Here is a 21,185-nt window from a genome sequence, read left to right as displayed (position 1 = left end):
TGAGATGATATTCAATATTAACAGCATTACTTCAGGATAGGCACAGTATTTAGGTACACGTATATTGTTCGTAGCATACTTGTGTGGGCATTTTCCCACAAATAGTTACATTTAACTGGCAATAGAATATTTACGCATATCAGGAGGTTACTAATGTAGTGGCTACTTTTGAAATGGCAGATTTAATACCTCAGTATAAAAAAAAACACACCTTAACATACCTAAATGTAAGGCTACAATGAGAAATTACCTTCGCGCCTTGATTGTAATGAAGACTGAGATGAGACACATCACAAAAGCTTTAGCTCTGGTGGCTGTATCTGAATAGCCTGGGCTAACAACTCATTTCAGGTGCTTGAGAGGTGTATTTAAACAACATCAACACCACTGTTTGCCCTGTAAAATCTCCTCTCAGACATCTTTCAGATATCGAGGGAGGTGATTCTGCCCCTCTACTCTGCTCTCGTGAGACCCCACCTGGAATACTGCATCCAGCTCTGGAGCCTGAAACACAAGAAGGACATGGAGCTGTTGGAGCAAGTCCAGAGGAGGGCCACGAAGATGATCGGAGGGCTGGAACACCTCTGCTATGGAGACAGGCTAAGAGAATTGGGGCTGTTCAGCCTGGAGAAGAGAAGGATCCGGGGTGATCTTATAGCAGCTTTCCAGTACCTAAAGGGGGCCTACAGGAAAGCTGGAGAGGGACTTTGTGCAAGGGCATGTAGTGATAGGACAAGGGGCAATGGCTTTAAACTGAAAGAGGGCAGATTTAGATTAGACCTAAGGAAGAAATTTTTCACTCAGAGGGTGGTGAGGTACTGGCACAGGTTGCCCAGAGAACTTGTGGCTGCCCCATCCCTGGAAGTGTTCAAGGCCAGGTTGGATGAGGCTTTGAGCAACCTGATGTAGTGGAGGGTGTCCCTGCCCATGGCAGGGGGGTTGGAACTCGATGATCTTTGAGGTCCCTTCCAACTCTAACCATTCTATGATTCTGTGATTCTATCAGTGCCACCTCTGTGAATCAAATAGTGAACCTGGGCAACAGAGGACAGTGCGGCAAGACTGCCCTATGATGACTGCTACAGAAGAAAACAGAATCCTCCAACAGCAGGCACAAAGGTGGAAGGAACCATCTACAAGCTACATTAGTGATGGGTGATAGGACAAGAGGAAATGGGTATAAGCTTAGTCAGGGGAGGTACAGGTTGGATGTTAGAAAGCATTTCTTCTCTGAAAGGGTTGTCAGCCACTGGAATAGGCTGCCCAGGGAGGTGGTTGAGCTCCCATCCCTGGATGTGTTTAAGAAAAGGGTGGATGAACTGCTTAGGGATATGGTTTAATGGGGATTAGGGATGGCTGGACTGAATGATCTCTAAGGTCTTTTCCAACCTAGAAATTCTATCAAAATTCTATGAAAAATCTCCTACAGCCAGCCCCAGAATAGTATGGTTATGTTTGAGTGCCAACAGTAGATATAGAAAACGGGAAATGGTCAGAAGCTATCACTTTTTTTTTTCCCCTGGAGAAATGATCGTAAGTAAATCATATAATGAAGGTTTTCCTAAAATCTTTTTAACCTCAAGATTCATCTAAACTAGAAAGTAACTGTGTTTTTAAAACAGACAATTAAGCTATTCGTCTTATATTTCCAGCATTAAAAATAAGTGGGAATAGGCAGCTAACTTTTTTACAGGCCTCAAGCTTATCTCCATCCTCAAAGAGGCCACTAATCACTAAACTGAACATTCATGAAGCCATCCGTCTGGCATTATAATCAGAGAGCTGGACAAGAGGCCAATCAGGTCTACAGACAATCAGGTCTCAGACAGGGAAACTTCCAAATTACAGAAATACAGACTACACTAGGACTGAAAGCATGCACTGGAAATTTAGTACACAGTTAAACTGCTTTCCTGAATTAGTGTAATAAACTGCGATGCTTTTGATTCAGCCGGAAAATTTCCTGAGATTTCATTGAGCCCTGATTCGGGCCATAATTACTTCCTTCTGGTATTGCTAGAATCAGGATTTTAAATTGCATTATTTTTGAATTTCAAATAAGCATACAATTAATACTCCAGGAATAGTCACACCTCGGTTTTAAAGTTTATTAATTACTTTTGAATAATACAGTAAACTGAAGTCCCTTAATAACTCTTCTCAAAGTGAGTGATTTAAACATTGATAAATTGATTATTTTCTTGAATGCATTGTAAAACATGGCATAAAATAAACAGCTACAATCTATGTTATACTGTGTTGTATAATTTATGAGTGTGATTTTCCATGTACGTTCCTTCGTATTTCTTTATCTGAAATAGCAAAACTGAAATGCGGAGAAAAAAAATCCGAAAAAAGAGCCATAACTGATTGCGTCTCAATGAAGACATGCAAAAAGGAGTTATTAAAAAATGGAGAAACTGAAAACAGCACTAAGAAAAATGAAGGAAAAAGTAAACACATAAAAGGCGCTTAAAGGGCTTCAAAAAAAGCTGATACAAACAATTCCGAAATATTTCTTACCTTCTTCAGTCATTGTGTCATAATATTTTAGGTTTCCATATGATCCAAGCTCTACAACATCACAGTAAAAGACACAAAGATAAGGAACCAGCAGACATTCAAGAAATGTACATGTTTTTGCATGTGCTTCATAAACTCAAACAGTGATTATGCAAAAAATTCTGCAGGACAGCGAAACACAGATTACAGAAATGGCAGTGCATTCCCCTCCCGAAATTTCACAAGTATTTTGCTTTAGATAAGTAACTCGGTAAAGTGAGATGTCGGAGAAGCACTGAAATCTAAACTTCAGCCTTTTCAAGATGATTGTCAATTTAGTGCCTCTACATCTGCGAAAAACATAATAAACCTTGACAATACCCGATCAGCAGGACCTTTGAAAATTAAGCTTTTTTAACATTCCCCAGGTCAGACATTCAAATAATTATGCATTCAAGTTAAACAAAAAAATCTCAAAACATATTATCTAAAGAACTGCCCATAGGGCTGTCCCACAAACATTGTTTTGATACCAGTGCTGTTGTTGACTTGCTTTAGAGGGGTTACTTAATTTAACCACTCTCTTGTCAGTTGTGAAAACAGGAAGAAAAAAAAGTATTTACTCACTTCAACAGGTGGTATGAGACCTAAATTAATTAAATCATTAACTAGATCTGAATATACTGCATTACCATATTCTAAAAGGGCAGAGGAATGAATGGAATGCAGAGATCTCCAGATCTTTAGGGCTACTATTATTTTTTTATGTAACACAATCTTGTATGACATCACCTTTTTTTTCTCCAGATGTTGCTTTACACTTCATTTCTTAAAGTGCTTTTTTCTTAAAGTTTGGCATATATATAAATATATATATATAAATACAATAGTTAATGTACGTCTACAAAATAGGATAGAGAAAATTAAGCATAAGGAAGAATCTGTAAATTATTTGCCTGAGGAATTTGTGGATGATTTCGCTCATCGTTTTTATGCAAAGTTTTACAACTGAGCTTCTGAGTATCCAACCTTTGATAGAGTGCAATCATTAAAAAATGGATACTGAACAGTTTAGTAGTGCTGTTTTCTTTCTCTCTCTTCATGTTTACGAAACAGCTATAGCAATTAAATGTACAAATGCTGTCCAACTATTTTGTTTTTAGCTGATGTCATGTCTTTCAATATTTTTCCACACAAGCGAATTTCAATAGAGGTCTGGCTATTAGTTTTCAACTGTAAAATACTGTGATGATAAGGAAATCTGGTACTTTGAAAGATCCTTTCTTTTTTAAATCTATTTTGAGATACCTGAATCTGCCAAATGAACATTTCTTACATAATTTGCAGTGACAGGGAAAGTTTTATGCCATGTAACTAAAAAATACAGGACATTATCACTGCTAAATTATTATGATTAGTTTGTAATGATTTTTTCATAGACCTGCTTTATCAGAACCAGTTAAAAAATGGATAAATTCTTGCTTGTACAATGCAGTGTCTTACTTGCACATAAGTATGCCCAATAGAATATGACATTACTCTTAAATCTCTCTTAAAGCAAAGAAAGACAGAAATCAATATATTGTTTTATAATGATATACAACACATATACTGTTTTGTACAAATGTTCTTAGTGTTGCAACACAATCTTTGCAGCTGTTTTTACATAAAAGAAACTATTGTCCTACCACTTTGGGTTTAGTCCTAAAGATTTTAATTCCTTGCCTGGAAAGAGCTCCCAATAACTTCAGCATGGACTTCCCTGCATACAGCATTTGGGACCACATGTGCTGCTTAATTAAGGCTCAGTATCTGCTGTCTCGTTGGCCAGCACCTCTGCTTAAACTTAATTCTTGCTGATCTCTGCCTTGATGTGTCTGGGGTCCACTTCGCTAGAACCTGGGGTGAGGCATTCACTGGAAGATGAGGACAGAAGTGGAAAACAGATGCCAAAAGGAGTCCAAGAATAATTGGAGAAATGGAAGTGCATGCAGAAGACAACACTGCCAGAGAAGGGCTGTATAAACTCACGGAGAAAAAAGAGTCAGGAGGGGGTGCAGAGGGACAAAGTTGAGAAGAAGAAGGTCGTATCATAGCAACAAACTTAAGAATTAATGGAATGATAGCATGAGGCCTCTGATTTAATGGATGAAGCAGAAGAGGTTTCAGAGGAAGCTGGCAACAATGGTGAATTATGCTAACTCTGCAGAAGAAACAAAAGTGGCAGCAGAAATGCAGGGTACTTGACGTACCGGCAGTCTAGTTTAGATCTATTTGCTTCCCATCTGAAGGAGAGGTACAGGACAAACAGGAAAGAAAAAAGGAGACTCTGACCTTACAGAGACCAAAACAAAAGAAACAAGGAGATGCATGAGAGTGCATGATGCTGATGGTAATCATGTCCTGGGCACTTCAGCAATTCAACACTCCAAGGATTAAACTAGGGTAATTCTTACAGTTAGCAAAATTATTTCCAGGAAAACTCTAATCTTGCTGGTGCGATTATGTTCCTCAAAGCTTTTATAGTCCTATACCCACAGCAGAACATTTATACAACCACCAGCCCACTGACTGTTGTTAAATTGGGACTAAATCTGCTCTTTCGTATTCGTTTTTGAATTTTCCTGTTATAATAAGATTCTGTTCAATATGACTCTAAGTAAACTCAAGCTGAATTGAAGTACTTTTTGAAAAATTATTGTACTGGAAAAAGTTCTCAGCTTTTAAAAGAAATTGATTTTAAATGGCATTGGAAATCTGAAATACTGTGATAAAGAGTGCTTGAAAAAACAGCCCCCAAATCCAACACTATTAATATTTAATAATTCTGGTTTCATGAACATGCTGTGCAGCTCCCATGGGGAGGTCACAGCAGACAGACCGGCTGACAGCCAGTACTTGCATCCCTGCTGGTCGCATGAAACAAAGAGGATGCAGAGATGCAGCTTAACAGCTGATCCTCAACAGTGACAGAGTCATTGAATTAATTTGTTCCCTTCTGCATATTTTTACACCAGCAGAGAACAGAGGGTTCCTGGTAATCCCTTCTGACATTCCTGAAGGATTAAAACATTTGCCTTATTACCTACTGTTCTCTACTGTATGTAGGTGACACACCATATCAAAGTAAACAGAAAGGATAACGTTGTTAGTCAACAATGCTATGTTATTTGTGATTTCAAATTAATTTGAGACAGCTAGCATGGTTTCAACAAGGGCAAGTCTTGCCTGACCCATCTATTGGCTTTCAGTGATGAACTGACTACATCAGTGGACAAGGGAAGAGCTACGGATATCATCTATCTGGACTTCTGTAAGGCCTTTGACATGATCCTCCACAACATCCTTCTCTCTAAATTTCAGACACACAGATTCAATATATGGACTGTTTGGTGGATGAGGAATTGTTTGGATGGTCACATCCAAAGGGTAGTGGTCAATGGCTGAAAGTCCAGATGGAGATCCGTGACAAGTGTTGTTCCTCAGGCGTTCGTATTGGGACCAGTATTGTTCAATATCTCATCAATGACACAGACAGTGAGATTGAGTGCACCCTCAGCAAACTTGGAAATGACACCAAGCTGAGTGGTGCAATTGATGTGCCTGAGGGACAGGATGCCATCCAGTGGGACCTGGACCAGCTTGAGAAGAGGGCCCATGAGAACCTCACGAAGTTCAAAAAGGACAAGTGCAAGGTCATCCACGTGGGTTGGAGAAACCCCCAATATCAATACAGGCTGAGGGATGAAGGGATTGAGAGCAGCCCTTCAGAGAAAGACTTGGAGATACTGATGGATGAAAAGCTGCACATGACCCAGCAATGTGCACCCACAGCCCAGAAAGTCAACCGTATCCTGGGCTGCATCAAAAGAAGCGCGATCAGCAGGTCGAGGGAGGGGATTCTGCCCCTCTACTCTGCTCTGCTGAGATCCCACCTGGAGCACTGCGTTCAGCTCTGGAGTCCTCAGCACAGGAAAGACATGGACCTGTTGCAGTGGGTCCAGAGGAGAGCCACAAAAAAATGGTCAGAGGAATGGACCATTCCTGTGAGGAAAGGCTGAGAGAGTTGGGGTTGTTCAGCCTTGAGAAGAGAAAGCTTTGGGAGACCTTATTGCAGCCTTTCAATACTTACAGGGGGACTATAACAAAGATGGGGGCAAACATTTTAGGAGGACCTGTTGCGATAGGACTAGACCTAATGGTTTTAAACTAAAAAAGGGTAGATTTAGACTACATGTAAGGAAGGGATTCTTTACAATGAGGGTGGTGAAACACTGGAAAAGGTTGCCCAGAGAAGTGTTAGACATGCCATCCCCGGAAATGTTCAAGGTCAGGTTGGACGGGGCTCTGAGCAACCTGATCTACCTTAAGATGTTCCTGCTTATTGCAGGGTAGGTTGGACTAGATGACCTTTAAAAGTCCCTTCCAACCCGAACTATTCTATGATTGTATGATTCAAGAATTCTCTGAAATAATGTACCTAATTACTCAGTTTTTTATCAATGTTCACTCACTAAGTATTGTAGGTATGGTCTGTGGTGAAATACTCATTTCTGTCTTTTAAGTGTAGTGCCCCAGGCTGCCATAGAAGGAAACTGTAGTCAGTATTTCTCCTTGCTCTCCTGCTATGAAGATCTCAGATACAGACTGCAGTTGTCCCTTACTGTGTCAGAAATTAGCCTGGCTCAGAGTTTCTCAAAATACTCGTAAGACATACAGCTCTTTTAGAGATAGCAACATGTATTGCTAAAGGTGTGTATCCTTTCATGAAAAAGGGAACTCAGATTCTGAAAACAAACAAATGCATTGTGAGTTTCTTTGACAAACACAAGATTTCCACTTTGCATAAAAACCATATTTGTATGAAAATTCATGTCACACTTCTCCAAGGTAATTAAAGAGCTTCAAAGCTGACATATCTTTTATTCAAAATGAAACTGCTAAAGAGAAAATAACTGAAGGCAATCCCTGAATTTTTAGCGCAATTTCACTGCGGAATTGACCTTCCTTGTGTTTCACTTTCACAATCACGACAGTGTCAAGGTATAATCCTTTATCAGCATCAGTGGGAGCCTGGCTTAAAAGGAGTTCTGAGGCATTCTGGAACAGGCAGATGAAGAGCATACATTCTTCTGGAGTTTTGATACCCATAAATTCAACCTACCAAAAGGCTGAATATGTAAGACATAAGGGAGAAGTTACATGACAGAGTAAGGGCTCGGAACTCATACCGAAATTGAGAATCGGCATGCAGCCAAGGACTACAACTTAAAAGCAAGCAAATAATTACTAAAAAGATTGTAAACATGAAGCCTAATAGAGTATTGGAGATGGAAGAGAATTTTTGTGCAAGAGGTTGCACATGTAATTCTGAAAGTCAGCAAGTCCCTGACAGTCAAAGACATTAATTTGGTAATCCACTCTTCCCCTTTACACCTTTCAGATATAATCTCTGATTTGCACTTACTGTTGCCATCGTCTTTAACAGGATCTCCTTTTTTATTTGCATTTTTTTTAAAAGAAGGCTAAGGAGTTAGGCCAAAAGACTTAGAGGAATTCATATCATAGTATCAAGGAGGACTAGGTTGTCTTTTCCTAATCTTTTCTGTCATTTCTTCTGGCTGTCATGGTCTTGAGAAAATTCAATTAGATGATCAGAGACTCATCCATAAAAAGAAAAAGGAGGCCACTTCAAAAGTCTTGCTAGATAAGTTGTAGTGGCTAGCCAATCTAAATTGGAATCAAAGCTTCATTTGGTTTAATCAATGATGTTAGATTAGGAAAAAAGAACTCTCAGAGCTAAAAACTTGTGAAAGATCTAGTGGAGATTAACATTACAGATGTAAAATGAGAGTCCTAACCTCTAGCACACCCTTAATAAAAGATAATGCCTTTATACATAGACTATTTGAGGCAAAACACAAAAATCCCCACCAACTGAAGGATATCAGGCATTGTGAATTTTAAAAACAAAAAATTCTTTAGAAATCATTTTCTTCCAGTGAATCTCACCTTAATTTTGACTCCTACCTTTTATGAACTCTATAAACCTCTTAACTTTCTCATAGTATATTTATATCGCATCTGGGATAGACTGGAACTGCTGTAGGAGTTTGTATGTATTATCACTGCAGAATGCAGAGGAGAGAAAACAAATTTGTTTTAAAAAGCAAAAGACTTTTTCTCCTACTACCTCCAGATAATCCAAACTATTCAAGTTATAACTAAATGTTGTAGCTTACGTTTCACTTGTTGGACTTCAAGCTGCCAGTTCTTGCAAAATGGAGGCTTTGCCACTGAACTGGTACAGTGGAAAATACAAAGGGAACTCTTTTGGATCTGAGTAATACAGTAAATAATAATAGTTGCATGCATTTTAGAATTACATCTTTTTGAATGATGTTGCTACCAGTGCTGCTTTATTAACACTCCTAAGCAAATAAACAAAATCATACAAATGACTTTCAGGTACTTGACCAGTAGGCATTACATTTGGCATAACTAAATTATGTAATACTTTGTGCATCTGAGCTTTAAAAACACATGTGGCCACCTTTAATCTTGTCTTTAAATTACGAGTCCTCTGTTCCTGTTCTCTCCTCATATGTCCTTACTCTGTTTTTTATTGTGTTTTTGTCCTGATAATAATGTCATTAAAGTTGTCTGGTTTTATTATAATTAGTTTATTGCAATTTTATCAAATCGGAGTGTGAATAGAAATATAATTAAAAATCTATACAATCATATCCCTACAGTTTTGGGAAACTCAGGATAGTCAAAACACCCAAAAGCAAGATCGGCCTATTACTTTGCTCTTAGTGCAGCATTTAAAATGAAGACTGAAACCTGAAACCACTGCTCTTAGAGTCCACACTGTCTAGCAAATCTTCTTGTGGTGACAAAGTGAAATTTGTTAGAGAATCCACAGGGTTTTAACTGATACAAGTTAAAGAGCAAATATTTATAAGGAGATAATGGTATGTTACTAACATACATACTCAACAGAGAAGAGAGTAATTTAAATTACTATTATGTGTCAGACCCTGGTTCTGATATTTTTAGGTGTTTGGTTTTGGTTTTTTTTATTTAAAAAAAGTATTAAGTTACTTGTTCCTGAACGCTTTGTTTCCTTTTCCATCGTCTTTCACTCATAAGTTACCTTTGTGTCATTTGCCACCAAACTCTTAAGGACATGTGCCATACTTTCTCTAGAATGTCGTAACACTAAAAGACAACCGATATATAACAGAATTGACCCACTGACTTTGAAGGGGTTATTTAACTTTGAAGAATTTTCAAATATTCAGGAAAATGGGAATTCCAAGATGTAGAAGTGAAAATCTCGTCCTCCTGATAATATTGGTAGCTTTACCACTGATTCTGATGGGGTCAGGATTTCACTGACTGTGTGGGGCCAGGCACTGTGGAGTACTGGACACATACAACTCCAAGTGCAATAAATTCCAGCTGTTCAGGTTTTCGTCATGTCTGAGGAGAATAATGCAAGGGTAGCATACATTCCTCTCACTATTCCGTCATAAAATCCATCCAACTTGTGCAAGATGAAGTCATATGCCCTGTGCAAACTGTACTGAAGGAAATCTTCCACTTTCAGCTTCATAAGAAGGTTGCTCATAGCTCATATTATTGCCTGATCTGTACAGGTCTATAAATTATTCATGTTCTTTGTTGCCAATATTTTTAACAAGGAAATTCAGAGTTAGGAAGAAAGTTAAAATGAAGCTAAAGCCATTAAGGGTGGAAATGCATAGTCAGGACAGCTGTATGCTGCTCTGGGACCACATTTGTATTTAAATATTCATGTCTTCCTTCCACACTCTATAGGGAATCCCAAGAAGAACATGCTGTCTGAAGAACAGGGCATCACTGGAAAACATCATGGAGATGATAGACAAGAATTTTGCCTACAGTGAGTAGCTTGCGCAGATTCTAGTTAAAAGAATAAAAAACATGCAGAAATAGATTGTTGAGAAAACTAACATTTACCACAAAACAAATACAAGAATTAAATTTCAGATGTAAAAAAAATTTTAAAAGGCATCAGAAAACTTTCATTATTTAAAACTTGCTACCTACAAAGAGCAATAGAGATTGCAAAGGCAGAGCTGTTCTTCAATTTTTAAATAGCTAGAAATTCTATCAGTGAAACTAGCACAGAGAGCTGCCTTCTCTCTGTATTTTGGGAGCAGCTGAAGCTAAGCAGATCTGACATTTATTGTTGCAGAGTTTGAGAGCATCACAACAAAGAGCTACATTTTGCCATTGAACTGCCCATTCTGAGAGAAATTTGTAAGGGTTTCCTTGCACCCCAAGTTACATATAACAAAAATATGTCCCATCTTTGATACATGTCACTAACTATAGACACGTTCTGTGGATAGGATAAAAGCTGCAAGCCTGCTCATCCTATAGTTTTGGAAGTGCAGCCACTATCTTTAGAAAAAGCAAGAACAATATCTCCAAAATATGACAAGAATGAAATGATCCCTGCATGTATGTTAAATAAATCCACTCAGTAAAATAACTCAGACTTCAAAAGTCTAGTTCTTTGGTTGTAGATATACCTTTGTGACTGACATTTAGATAAATCAGCTGAACCAAAACTTCGTAATAAAATTCTCTTCATTAGCCTAAGAGATCACTTTCTCTATGTCAAAAGCACACATTTTGGTAGACACCTCAGGTTCCACAGCTATTACAGTGACATTTATATCTTACGTGTGCTACATGGGAGTTCTATGGCTATTAATTTTTGGCTTTGAAATCTTAAGTAATAATGGGGGCAACAGCTATTTAATTTTTCTCTCTCTCAACCTTCTGACAGATATTGACTGGTCTATCTAAAATACCACCTCTGCCTATTTAACCAGATCTGCCCTTATGTGCACATAACCCACAGTTTCTACTCTACCTATGCTGTTGCTCACTCTGGCAGTATGGGGAGCTCTACCTACAGTTTCTGAATTGTTTGATTGTGAAAATACTCTTCTCATCTACCTTAACCATGCAACCTCAGGTACCTAAATTAGGAATACAATTTCCATGGCCTCTACCATAGCTGAAAGGTAAAGAAAGGGGAAAGGAGGCCTCACTGGAGAGTGATGTGCCTCATTGCTTCACCAACCTCATTTAGCTGTTTAAAATCTTCCCCGCTAAAAACCTTTCTTCTTGCTAATGACTGTGCATAGAACCACACCACTCAAAGCTGAGCTACCAACACCCTTGCATCAAAGGTGTCCAACAGCATCCTTGGCTCCATTAGGCAAAGCATTACCAGCAGGTTGAGGGAGGTGATACTTTACCTCTACTCAGTGCTGGTGAGACTTATCTGGGTGCTGGGTCCAGTCCTGGGCTCGCCAGTACAGGAAAGAAGTCTACATACTGGAGCAAGTCCAGCACTGGGCCACAAAGATCATGAAGGGACTGGAGCATCTCTCATATAAGGACAGGCTGAGAGAGCTGGGACTGTTCAGCTTGGAGGAGAGAAGGCTCAGGGAGTTCTTATCCACATGTATAAATACCTAATGGGAGGGAAAGAAGAAAAGGGAACAAGACTCTTCTCAGAAGCACCCATTGACAGGGGGAGAGTCAATGGGCACAAATTAAAACCCAGAAAATTCCATCTGGACACAAGGAAATATCTTTTACTGTGATGATGGTCAGACACTGGAATAGGTTTCCAAGAAATATTGTGGGGTTTCCATTTGTTGAGACATCCAAAACATGCCTGGACACAGTCCTGGGCAACCTGCTCTAGCTGATCTTGCTTAAGCAAGGGGTTGGAATAGCTGAATGCTGTAATTCAAGAGGTCCCTTCCAACCTACAGGAAAAAAAACCACATCAATTCTGCGAAAGCTAGCTGTATAAAGAAGGTATAAGCACCTGCCTTTGTAAGATGTGACATTCCATTTTGAAGGTAAGCCTAATTGCCCATTTAATTGGTTTCCTATCTTCATATCAGACTGAGATACCATGGGATGGAGATAAAGGGAATACACTAGATTATAACTAACAGCTATTAATTTGTATGTGAGCCTGGCAGAGAGCCCCTGTCTTCTCTGGCAGAAGTCCCTTGCAAACATTTCAGCCTTTAGCAGAGGAGAAACCCAAAATGCTCTGAGTGCGCTGCTCAGAGGGCTGTTTTTCCCTGGTGGGCCAGAAGAGGAGGCAAGAATTGTTACAAGCTGGGTAAGACAGAATGTGCAAGAAGAAGGATGCTGAGCTCCTTTGCAAGCCCATGGGTATGCCTAAAGGACACTCAAGAATGATGAAAGATCTAGAGCAGAGACCGTTAATAACATACATAATTATTTTTATTAATTTTGTCTAGATTTGCATTTCCTCATGTTAGGTAAAATGCTGTTGTGCTTATAAGCCACTGAATAACTATTTCTTTCATCTCTGGCATGGTGCTAGGAAGTGCACTGAAGTCCTGCAGCATCCGCACACCAGAACTGAGGAAAGTGGAAGTGCTCAAGTTTTATCAGCGAGGCAGGAGCTGAGCATTACCCATGAGTTGGTGTCAGCTCAGCTGCCTAGCCTTACTGCTCCAATAAACTGCTTCAGACAAAAAGGGTTCCCAATGGGAACATGATGGTGCAGCTTTCCTAGGCCAACGGAAAAACAAGAGCCCAAGGGTTTTTTACAATGAGACCAAAGCTGTGAGGCTGCTGAGTGACCAGGCAGGTGAATGTTACCCAACCTTTGTCAGTTGTCTTCAGAGTACTTTTTTCATGACATCTCAGAAAAGAACACAAGTAGCAGCAGCAAATTAAGCAAAATAGGTGGAGATGAACAGAAAAGCTGGGAAATTCTTAAGATCAGTATCTAGGAACACAACAGGATCTAGTCAGTAACTATAAATAATTCACTACTATGTCAAAAACTTTGAGGATCATATCATTCTTTGTTTTCCTGAGAAGCACGAGTGCAAGTTTCTGGTTTTTCTTTGTCAGAGCAGACAGTGGCAGTACCATATTTTTCTGCATTCAGTGAAGGAAGTGACAGAATTGTCAGCTCAGCTTTATGTAACAGAAGGTTACTTCTCTCACCAATAACATGCACCATATTTATGTTTTAAAAAAAGAAAAGCATGTAAGATAAACAACAACTTTTCTGTAGAAGTACATCCTGTAGTTTTCCACTTTGGAAACAAGACTAGAGATGGGTATGGGAGAGAATTGCCTACTTCTGACTGGAGACTGAGCCATGACAGAGATTTATATCACATTCACTTTCATGCAGAGGATGCTATTTGCATATGAGTTATATCCTTGTCACAGGGAAGCAAGGGAGTCAGCATCTAGCTAAATCCTCCCTTGGCAAAGATGTTTTGTTGGCTTGTGGTGCCTTATCAGCAGATAGAAAAGGGATGGCATGATAAAGAAAAGATCTCATTCTTCCTGTGCCCTGCTAAAGCTGTGCAAGAAAAGGTCTCACTGGTGCTCTGAATCCTCACTTTACTACCAGTATCTTCTCTTTTTCAACAGAGTACCCGTAGGAGACTCCATAGAGGAAAAACTCTCTCCACAATCCTGAAGGAATCGCTCTTTGAAGTAATCTACAGCTTGCGGGGAGAAGACAGGCTTACTATTCATGGTAGGCACTTTCATACAAGATACTTCCTGTGCTTTTCCTTCCCCTGCTCCCACTGCAGAACAACAGCCCTCTTCTATTAAAAAATGTAAAGCGAACTTTGTAAATCCTACACTTTCATAACCCAGGAACGTCTGTTTCAAAACTAGGACAAAGGTATCTGAGGTACAGGACTCAGAAGAAAAAAAAAAAGCTCCAAATGCTCAATGATTGCCATGATTTATGTTCGAGTTGCTTGTATTTTGGATTGGGGCCTGACCAACACAGCAGGTCTGATGATGCCATCCCTATTCATATGGCTAGTGCTGTCATGCACAGTTCAGCTCACTAGTCGGTGAATAAAGGATTGCCAGACCAGCACTTAAGCAGAAGCAAATATGGCACAGGATTTCCTGGGGATTAATGACTGGCTGGGAGTTGATGATAGCCTGATGCACAGGCAGTCATTAATCTTAATCCTCAGGAAATGATCTGTACCAAGGTCATTATTTCTGTAATAAGATAAAAGCAAACAAAAACCCTAATGTCATACTGATATTTTTAAAGAATGATGAGGTTTCAACTGTAATGTAAAGTTCACGTGCCATTAACAAATATCCTACACGTCCCTCTGTTAAAGTGGCTGAACTCTTATCTTCTTAGAAGCTTTATGCTGAGACCAAGATTTTGAAGAGGAGAAGCCTTCCTTGTCTTAGACTGTTAAATCCACAGCATGGCCGCACACCTGCCTGGATGCGAAGTGTCAAACATCCAGCAACTCCCACTGATCTCAGATGTAATTCATCCGTCAGAGGTGGGCTGAACACTTTGCACGCCCACCGATTCCAGAGAGTTTACAAGCTGGCTTTCACAAGACAGGCACAAGCCATCGCAAAAACACAGTTATGTGGGAAGAGAAAAGGAAAGACGGGTTCACAAGTGTGTGTCATATATCAGGATCGCTCTGTTTGTCTATGTTTTGTGGAAAGTAAAAACTTCTTAAGGTCATTTCTCTCTCATTTCATATTTTCCTGCTTACAGTCATGTGCATTTTTAAGAGGCTCTCAATTAAAGTAGAGGTTGGTTCTATGAATTACTCCTGAATGAATTATTCAGGAGTAAATATGATAAGCTGGTTTTCTATAAATACTTTGCATGTTAATGTAACAATAACACTGTGTAGGTCAAGCTGACCTTTAATAGTCACATAGCCTGTTTATACATTCTATACTGCTTATGCTATCAAGAGGACTTAGACGGGATGTCTTTTCTGTCAGCCTTGCAGAACCCACGCAAGTCCAAATGACAGCGCGGCATGCTTCTTCATGCCCCAATTTTCCTTGCAATTCTTCAAGAGAAAGTAACAGTGAACTTCATTATTGATATAAAGAGAAAGAAAAGCTGGATCTTCCAGCAGCAGTGCAACAACTAGAAATTTTATTTCTAATGGCAAAATTCGATCTGGAAGCTGTGAGGGGTCAAGCACAGAGCTCCAGGACTTTATGAGTGCTTTTCCAGGAAAACTCCGTTCACTTGGCTGTGCCAGCTGTCGGTCTGCTGGCATCTGCTTGGGAAGTGCTTTGACTGATGGACCCAGCAGTCTCGAAGGAAAGCAAGCGCCGAGGAACCCATCGTATGGGAAGAACTGAGAGAAGGTGGGTGCAGATGAGTGAGATGCAGTATGAAGAAAGGCAAAGGAAGTAGTAAAATGGGGACAGAGGAAATGAAAGGGGGAGGAGGACAGAAGGAGTATGCTTGAGTGTTGGGGTTCTAGAGTACCTTTGTATGTGTCAGCTTTGATTTACGCCTTTCACACTTTTCTCCTTTGGGAACGGCACTTTGTAATGTTCTCGTATACTGTTCTTTTGCTGCAAATCCAACAAATACAGCTAATGACGCAATGTTTTTGACTTATTGATCAAAGTCATCATCTGGCAGAAATACTGAGGGGATCTAGCTGACTAAAATGGCACAGAAAAGTGCTCAGAAACCCTTTCTGCTACTCCTTTGAATCTGATCCATAGCATTAAATGATTTAGAATAAATCCTTTGACCTCACAGGTCATGCAACAGGTCCATCGTCTTTTATTATGTGACTGCAACAGAGCCAACTTCCTTTGCTTAGACAAAACTCAAAACTCACACAAAATCACTTATTTATTTACTCATTATGTCTGTTGGTTTTTTTTTTTTTTGTAGTAGGAAAGGGCGTGTGAAGTGGAGAAAGCCATGTGGGCCAGGGAAGGCACCAGGTAACCCTTTACATTTCTACATCCCCTAAATGATGGGTTTATAAAGCAAAGGACTACTCTTCTCAGACGCTTCTGATAAAGACTACCCCTTCTTTCAATTCCTAAAAATGATATGCTATCAGCTTAAAAAATTACTTGGCTAGCATGATAAAGGTCTGTTAAAGTAAACACGATGCACCAGTTGATTGTTTGATGTTCACTATACAGAGGAAAAGATTAAAACTCAAGAACGTAGTGAGAATTTGGTAGGTAAAATTCATACAGAGCCAAACAGATAATCAATATTGTATACAGCAGACACCCATATCCATTATCACACATATTTCGGAACTGAGTGTAAGATTCAGGTATAATGCCATCCAAATTTGCTAACTAGTACTGCCTGCCTTGGCCAGCCACAGTATTTACATCAAACTAAAACACCTTTTCTTTCATGGAGGTTTGCAGAATTATCTCAAAACAGAATTATGAATGTGGACACTTAAAAGCTCAAAATCGCAGGAAACAATATGAATGTTCAGTGGAGATATCCAGTACTTCATGTGTCTGTCTTCCAAACTGCCTGAGGTGTAAAAGAACTTGAAAGCCAAGTCTGCCTACAACTGAGGTGGTGCCTCAGAAAACGTTAATGACCATAATGTGTGACAGAAAAGTGGGTGGATTTTTTTCACATTTCTCCTACACATCTGGGCATAAAAAGTTTGTAAAAAAATAAAACCAGAGTTACACATGCAAAAATAGTTATTGAATTGCACTCCTATATTGGCACTTTTGTGCTCTCACTAATTAAAATCTAAATTTTGTGAAGTCAGTGGAAATTTGAGATATTAGCTCCTTTGACAGTAACACCAACATACATACACAGGCTATTTTCCAGTGTTTTCCTAGCCATTTCTTATGAAAACTGTGCATTACAAAATATTTTTTTTTTTCCCTTTGTAAATTGTAGCTGAGTGTGTCAGTTTTAATAAAACGTACAGGTGGTTACTGTCTTGCACTTAGGCCACAGGTGCATTTTTTTTATTCCATTTTTTGGAAGAATGCTAATTCCAGGACAAATATGTGAGTTTGCAGAGGAAAAAAATCAAACGAACAGTGAAGAAAATTTTACTGCAGTAATTTAAGTAAGATTTATCCATTGCAACCATCTCTATCAATCTACACTGACCTTAAGTGTTCTACTGACATAATGAAGAACAGCATTGAGTTACCTGATAAACTTAATTATAGTACCTAATTTTCAAAAGTGCTGGGGTTCTGTGTCTCCCAAGATGGATTTCAGATTTCAAACCCCTTTTTACCTGCGCTATTGTGAAAGGGGAAGCCTCTGGATCACACTATATGGTGCAAGCTTTCTACAGGTGACAAGGAGTGAGAAAAGGTCTGCATGCTGAACAAGCTGTGTCTAGGAAACAAGGGAAATAGGCCTGAGCAATGGAAAAATACCTGAGAGTTGATCTTATTTCTGAACCTTCGTTAAGTCCAAATTGAACTCCAGCAACATTTCTAGCTTTCCTGTGGTCTTCGATCTGTCATAAAGGTTCTGTCCTGGCTAATGAGCTCTTCCCAACTTGCTTCTATTCTCTCTTATTTAGAAAAAAAAAAAATATATAGTCTATTTACTGCTTCAGATGATTGTTACTTCTGTTTGCGTTAGCACTATTTGAGATGCTACAGATGTATCCATAGCCCAGAAGCTTTGCTTTATGGGAAAAGAGGAGTGCAAAGGATTGTAATGAAAAATTGTAACTTTTCATTAATAAGTGAAAAATTGAGGCTGGAAACCTTGTTTCCTTCTAGCAGAGTGAAAAGCTTGGCTTTTTTTTTTGTACCAGGTGGGTACAGATGAGACTTACTGGGTGCAGCAGTTAGAAAGCTCACCTACCATAGCGATGTGAATAAAGGAAACCAAACATAAAACTGCAATAAATTTCTTATGTCCTTTTCCGGCACTGAATGGGAATAGATTGGGCACAATCTGTTGATGACACTGCTCTAACAGGCAACAGACTTTGGCAATGAATAGTGTAGCACTGACCAAAGAGAGAAGCGATGCAAATTATTATCAGAGTAGAAATAATGGTGTGGAGATTGCAAGAGCTAAACTTGTCCTTGACAACGTGAGTTTCAGCTTCAGTTTTTGCAGAGGGAAATGGAAAAGTAGATTTGCCTTGTCCAAGAGATACAGACCAACTAAAAAAGCTCTGTGCAATGTTGCAATGAGAAACATAAAGGAATTTAAATGCAAGGAAGTGCTACGTACACTTTTTGATCACTGAATTTTGGAAAGTCTCACTGTCAGTAATATTTTAGGTCTCCTTAGTCCCTCACAATTCCTTCACAAGTGCTATTTCTCAAGACATTTATTACTACAGCAAGAAAAGTCCTACAGACCCATATTCACATTCACCAAATATAAATCTGGCCTTGAATTTCTTTGGAAGTCTACCAGAAGCTGAGGTCCAAATCACCCCACAATGGCAAAGTGATTAAGGTTTTCCTGCCGACTTCTCAGACCAAAGCAGTCATAGTCTTCCTGCTAACTTCTCAAAGAAAAATAAAATTACACCACACTTGGACAAAGCAAGCAGACTGTTAACATGCATGCAACATAGAGGGATGTTTGTTACACTTTTTCTAATGTCAGTGTTAAAGCACTCAAAGTCAAGCCAGCAGAGCCTCGTTCTTTTCTATATTCCATATGCAAAACTACTCACCATTTTGGCTTTTTTTTCTGATGTACTAAAATCAAAACCAGGAACGAAAACAAAAAAAAACCCTCTACAAAAGTACAAGAGGATAGAGATTTTTGTAACTTTTAAAATGCTGCTGAAACCAGAGGCGAAGCGAAATAGTCGTTATGATCCGCATCAACCAAGTGATCAGTTTTAGTTAGCACCTCAACGAACACATTTCCTAAGTTGTAAATCTTGGTGAGAGTACACATACTGTGCCATAAAAGTGCAAAACTGTCTCAGAAAATTCAGACACATTCAGAAAAGACTGATGAAAGCAACAGAAATGCAAAAAATAGTTTCATGTGGAGAAGGGAAAAGGAACGTATTTGTTTGCTTTTCCAACAGAAAGCAAAAAAAACCTAAGATAAATACCTTCAGCAAGTGGGTCAAGTGTGTGAATCATGAGCTGGAAGATGCTGTTCCTCATTAGACTGTTGTGGAGAGATGCAGAGCTTCCTCCCCGCTGGAGTCGCGGCTTGGTCTAGGTGGAAAAAAATAAGGGAAAGAGTTCAGGAGTTTTTTGTTGTTTGTGTGGAAACAGGTCTGAAACACTACGAATTAATCTCACATCTCACTACACCGTGAAACATTTTCAACTATCACCTCAAGCAGATTATATTAGACTACACACTGTATTAAACACCACCATATGTATAGACAAGACAATTTCTCTGGGAGGGATCAATCATCAGATTAGTCACTAGTCTCCCAGGGCTCAGGAAAAGCTCAGGGAAAAAAGGATCTTTCTCTGAAAACTCTTCAAATGTAAAAACTTCATATTAGCATCAGGAAGAATTCAAAATCTGTTTCTTTGTAGAACCTTCTAGTTGAATCCCTGAGTAAGTTCTAATTTTTATTGCCTCAGTGCATTGCAAATATGCATATTATCAAAATCATGGAGAAGAAAGGCCGAGAGCGAACTTTTTTAATGGTGAAATTCCAAAGCTCAGTCAGAGCGAAACATACTCCTAGCTTTAGTTCAACCCATTAAGTGCTGACTGCAGAAACAGACGGTGAGTGTGCTAAGGCAGTGCAGATACCTACAGCAATGGAGCTAACATACAATCATCTTTTATGTGCTTTTAAAGAAATGTAAAATACGTTCTGAGGTTCTTTTCCCTGTGACATTCTCTAGTACCATAATCAGTGCGTTTAACGTATCCCATAGAGTAAGACTGCTTTGTGGACAGCTGTCTGTTTGTTTTGATAAAATGGATAATCAGAGCCAACTGACTGTTGACTAATAAGACCCTGAAATCCAATTATAAAGAAAAAAAAAACTCTGAAAAAAATAATATTTTGTCATAATACATGGTACATGGATTAATCTTTGGTGTCATACAAATACTAAATGAAAAGTGATAGAAACTGAACAAGAAAATTAATTTACTGCTTTATCAGTGGAAATAAAATATTTAAATTCTATAGCAGCATAGGAGGGGGAAAGAAAACCCAGTAATTTAGAAAAATGCTGATGTCTGCCAAACCAAAACAAGGCTTGTCTCACTACCCTGCTGAGAAACAAATGCTCAGACATATACTAATTGCTGCCTACCGTCAGTGTTTGGTCATCCTTGTCGCCAGCATTAGGTGACTGCATGAATGGGAAAAAGAACAAAAAGAAGTGTCAGATGGAGCATGCATAAAATGTGAGGCAGTAAAACACCATAGATGTCTGACCCTATTAATGCTGTCGTGATACGTTTTTGAACAGCTCGAATTAAAGCATCCTAGAGAACAAGGAAATTGGAGTAAATTCACAGTGCAATGATGCAGGAGTCTTTTACTCTTGTCAGTTTTGTGGACAGGAACTGTAGTCATTTCAGGGCCTGGCACACAGCAGCCGGGCTGCAGATCACCATGTTCACTTCGTACAAACTACGCAGGGAGGCAAACTCCCTGTACGTCAACCAGTCTGAGAGTGCAAGGAATAAAAACCAAAAAGTGCTAAGAAACTCAGGATTGACCAACTGTTCAATGAAAAAACTAAAAAGGAGTAACATTGCCTTGGTATTTTGCAGGAAGGGACTAGGCAAAGGAATTAAAAAAAGGTGTTTCAGTTTAACCACTCTCAGCACATGGCCATTTAGCCCAAAC

General features: G+C 39.2%; 2 protein-coding genes across 3 annotated transcripts in view; both read right to left on the bottom strand.

Moving 5' to 3' along the window:
- The window catches only part of SLC24A2 (solute carrier family 24 member 2), a 113,620-nt gene that overhangs the window by 30,967 nt on the left and 61,468 nt on the right, over positions 1-21,185 (bottom strand). The window contains exons 2-4 of one of the 2 annotated variants that reach the window (XM_086629017.1): positions 20,644-20,682; positions 19,461-19,569; positions 2,524-2,574 (exon numbers count right to left, since the gene is read on the bottom strand). In XM_086629017.1, the coding sequence (XP_086485143.1) occupies positions 2,524-2,574; positions 19,461-19,569; positions 20,644-20,682 (199 nt within the window). The remainder of the gene's footprint in view (positions 1-2,523; positions 2,575-19,460; positions 19,570-20,643; positions 20,683-21,185) is intronic. The other variant, XM_086629019.1, reaches the window with a different exon arrangement.
- On the bottom strand, positions 4,700-7,752 carry LOC147526484 (uncharacterized). The gene is given in 5 exon segments (XM_086629180.1): positions 4,700-4,705; positions 5,872-6,023; positions 6,026-6,452; positions 6,454-6,488; positions 7,734-7,752. Coding segments are annotated over 5 exon segments (639 nt in total).

Source organism: Tauraco erythrolophus, chromosome Z (assembly GCF_009769465.1).
Source record: "Tauraco erythrolophus isolate bTauEry1 chromosome Z, bTauEry1.pri, whole genome shotgun sequence".
Taxonomy (NCBI): Eukaryota; Metazoa; Chordata; class Aves; order Musophagiformes; family Musophagidae; genus Tauraco; species Tauraco erythrolophus.
The sequence above is the reverse complement of the archived record's forward strand: the minus strand, read 5'-3'. Positions and strand labels throughout refer to the sequence as shown.